A 1554-nucleotide genomic window follows, 5' to 3' on the forward strand; every position below is an offset into this window, starting at 1 on the left:
CATGTTGAAAAGATCAACAAAAAGGCTGGGAGGCAGCAAAGAAATAGTTATATTCTTGTTCTAGCTGCAATGTACTAGTCAACTGGTTCAATCAGGAGCAACAATACATATTTCCCTAAACCTAACATTGCCATAGTGTGTAATCCAACTGGGTAGATCGATCTTCGGGGTTGCTGACTTGCACAAAGAGGAAGAAGAGGGGGAAGAGAGAGAGCTACCTTCCATTGCATGGCATCCATCAAGGTCAGAGCCCTCCTCTCCCGCAGCTTCTACATCGGCCAAGAATGTCCTCCTCTCTGGCATGTCCATGGCCCTCTAGCCTCTCCATGGCCTGACCCCTTCAACTGCCTCTACGTGCACATCACACATCAGTTCGGGGGAAGAAGGAAGAAGTAGAGGAGGGAGAAGGAGAGAAGGCACTCACGCGTCAGATGATTTGCCGGCTTCGGGCGGTGGTGCAGGTACACCCTTCCATGGGAGCCGACAAGGGAAGCGGGTCAGTCACCTTCTCCGCATGGCGACTTCCTGGTGGGCATCTTGGTGGGCATCCTGACAGGGCCCTTGACCCGGAGCAGCTTGTCCTTGGCGCCCCACACCAGATCGGAGCACACTATGGCCGACACACACGGAACATGCACGCGTCAGTCAGATCGACGAGATCCACCCATCATCATCACCGAAAGAAATGAAGGAAGCAAGGAGGAAGTAGCCTACCCTTCTCGAGGATCTTGACGCTCTTGGACGAGAGGGTGATGCGGATGCGGTGCTGCGCCTCCTGCGGGCCCTCGAAGACGGCCTTGCCAGACTTCATTGGCGGCGGGCCCTTGGAGGGGAGGGGACCTCTAGCCAAGGAGGGGAGGGGAGGTGGCGCCGGCGGCGGAGCGGATGCGGTCGCTAGCGGGAGGAGGTGGCCGTGGGCACGATGGCCGTGGAGGAGGTGGTTGCCGCGGTCGAATGGATCTGGGATGTAGGGAGAGGGGAGAAGGAGAGGGTAGGGGCGCCGACTGTGGAGAAGAGGGCGGCGGGGGTGGTGGGGGCGGCGGGTCGTCGATGGTGGCGGTGGGGCGGTGGCAGATCGAGATCGGGGAGGGGGCGGCGGCGAGGAGATGGGGACGAGGGAGGAAGGGGGCGACGGGGGGAGGGGTCGATCTGAGCTAGGGTTTGGGCTGCGGGTGGGGGTATCTCCTTTTCTTTTCTTTTTTTTTCTTTTTTCTGTAGATAGATGGATGGATGGATGTGGGATGGAGAGATGGATGGATGGATGGATGGACGCCATGTCATCGATCCGTGGACAAAATTATGATTGGTTCAGAAAATCAATGATGTAAAATAGTTTTCAAATACTAAAAATAGAGGGATTTTATGAAGTAGCTATCAAAAATATTATGCAAAAGGGCACCACACAAGCTTTCACTAGAGTTAGACCACATTTTATGGATTAAGACCAATTTGTATGCATTTTTCATATTTCTAGCTAATTTTTAATCATTTTTGAGTGGTAAAAATGTTTTTTTTGTGAAGACCCTACCTAATAATTGTTGCAAAATTGCACCA

At 53.3% G+C, this 1554-nt stretch overlaps 1 protein-coding gene across 1 annotated transcript; it reads right to left on the bottom strand.

The window, feature by feature from the left end:
* Nucleotides 1–497: 497 nt before the first annotated feature.
* LOC123040737 (40S ribosomal protein S20-like) lies at nucleotides 498–811 on the bottom strand. Its single transcript, XM_044463502.1, has 2 exons — nucleotides 715–811; nucleotides 498–610 (listed from the first exon to the last, which is right to left on the bottom strand). Exons 1-2 carry the CDS (start codon nucleotides 809–811, stop codon nucleotides 498–500), a joined length of 210 nt encoding a protein of 69 aa, XP_044319437.1.
* Between the last annotated feature and the right edge of the window lie 743 nt (nucleotides 812–1554).

Source organism: Triticum aestivum, chromosome 2B (genome assembly GCF_018294505.1).
Source record: "Triticum aestivum cultivar Chinese Spring chromosome 2B, IWGSC CS RefSeq v2.1, whole genome shotgun sequence".
Lineage (NCBI taxonomy): Eukaryota > Viridiplantae > Streptophyta > Magnoliopsida > Poales > Poaceae > Triticum > Triticum aestivum.

Bases quoted from the DNA above. Each gene is read 5' to 3' on its own strand.
- LOC123040737 (XM_044463502.1), bottom strand. From the start codon at position 811: ATGAAGTCTGGCAAGGCCGTCTTCGAGGGCCCGCAGGAGGCGCAGCAC. The intron at 611-714 runs GTAGGCTACTTC...TGTCGGCCATAG, and splicing joins CGTCAAGATCCTCGAGAAGG to TGTGCTCCGATCTGGTGTGG.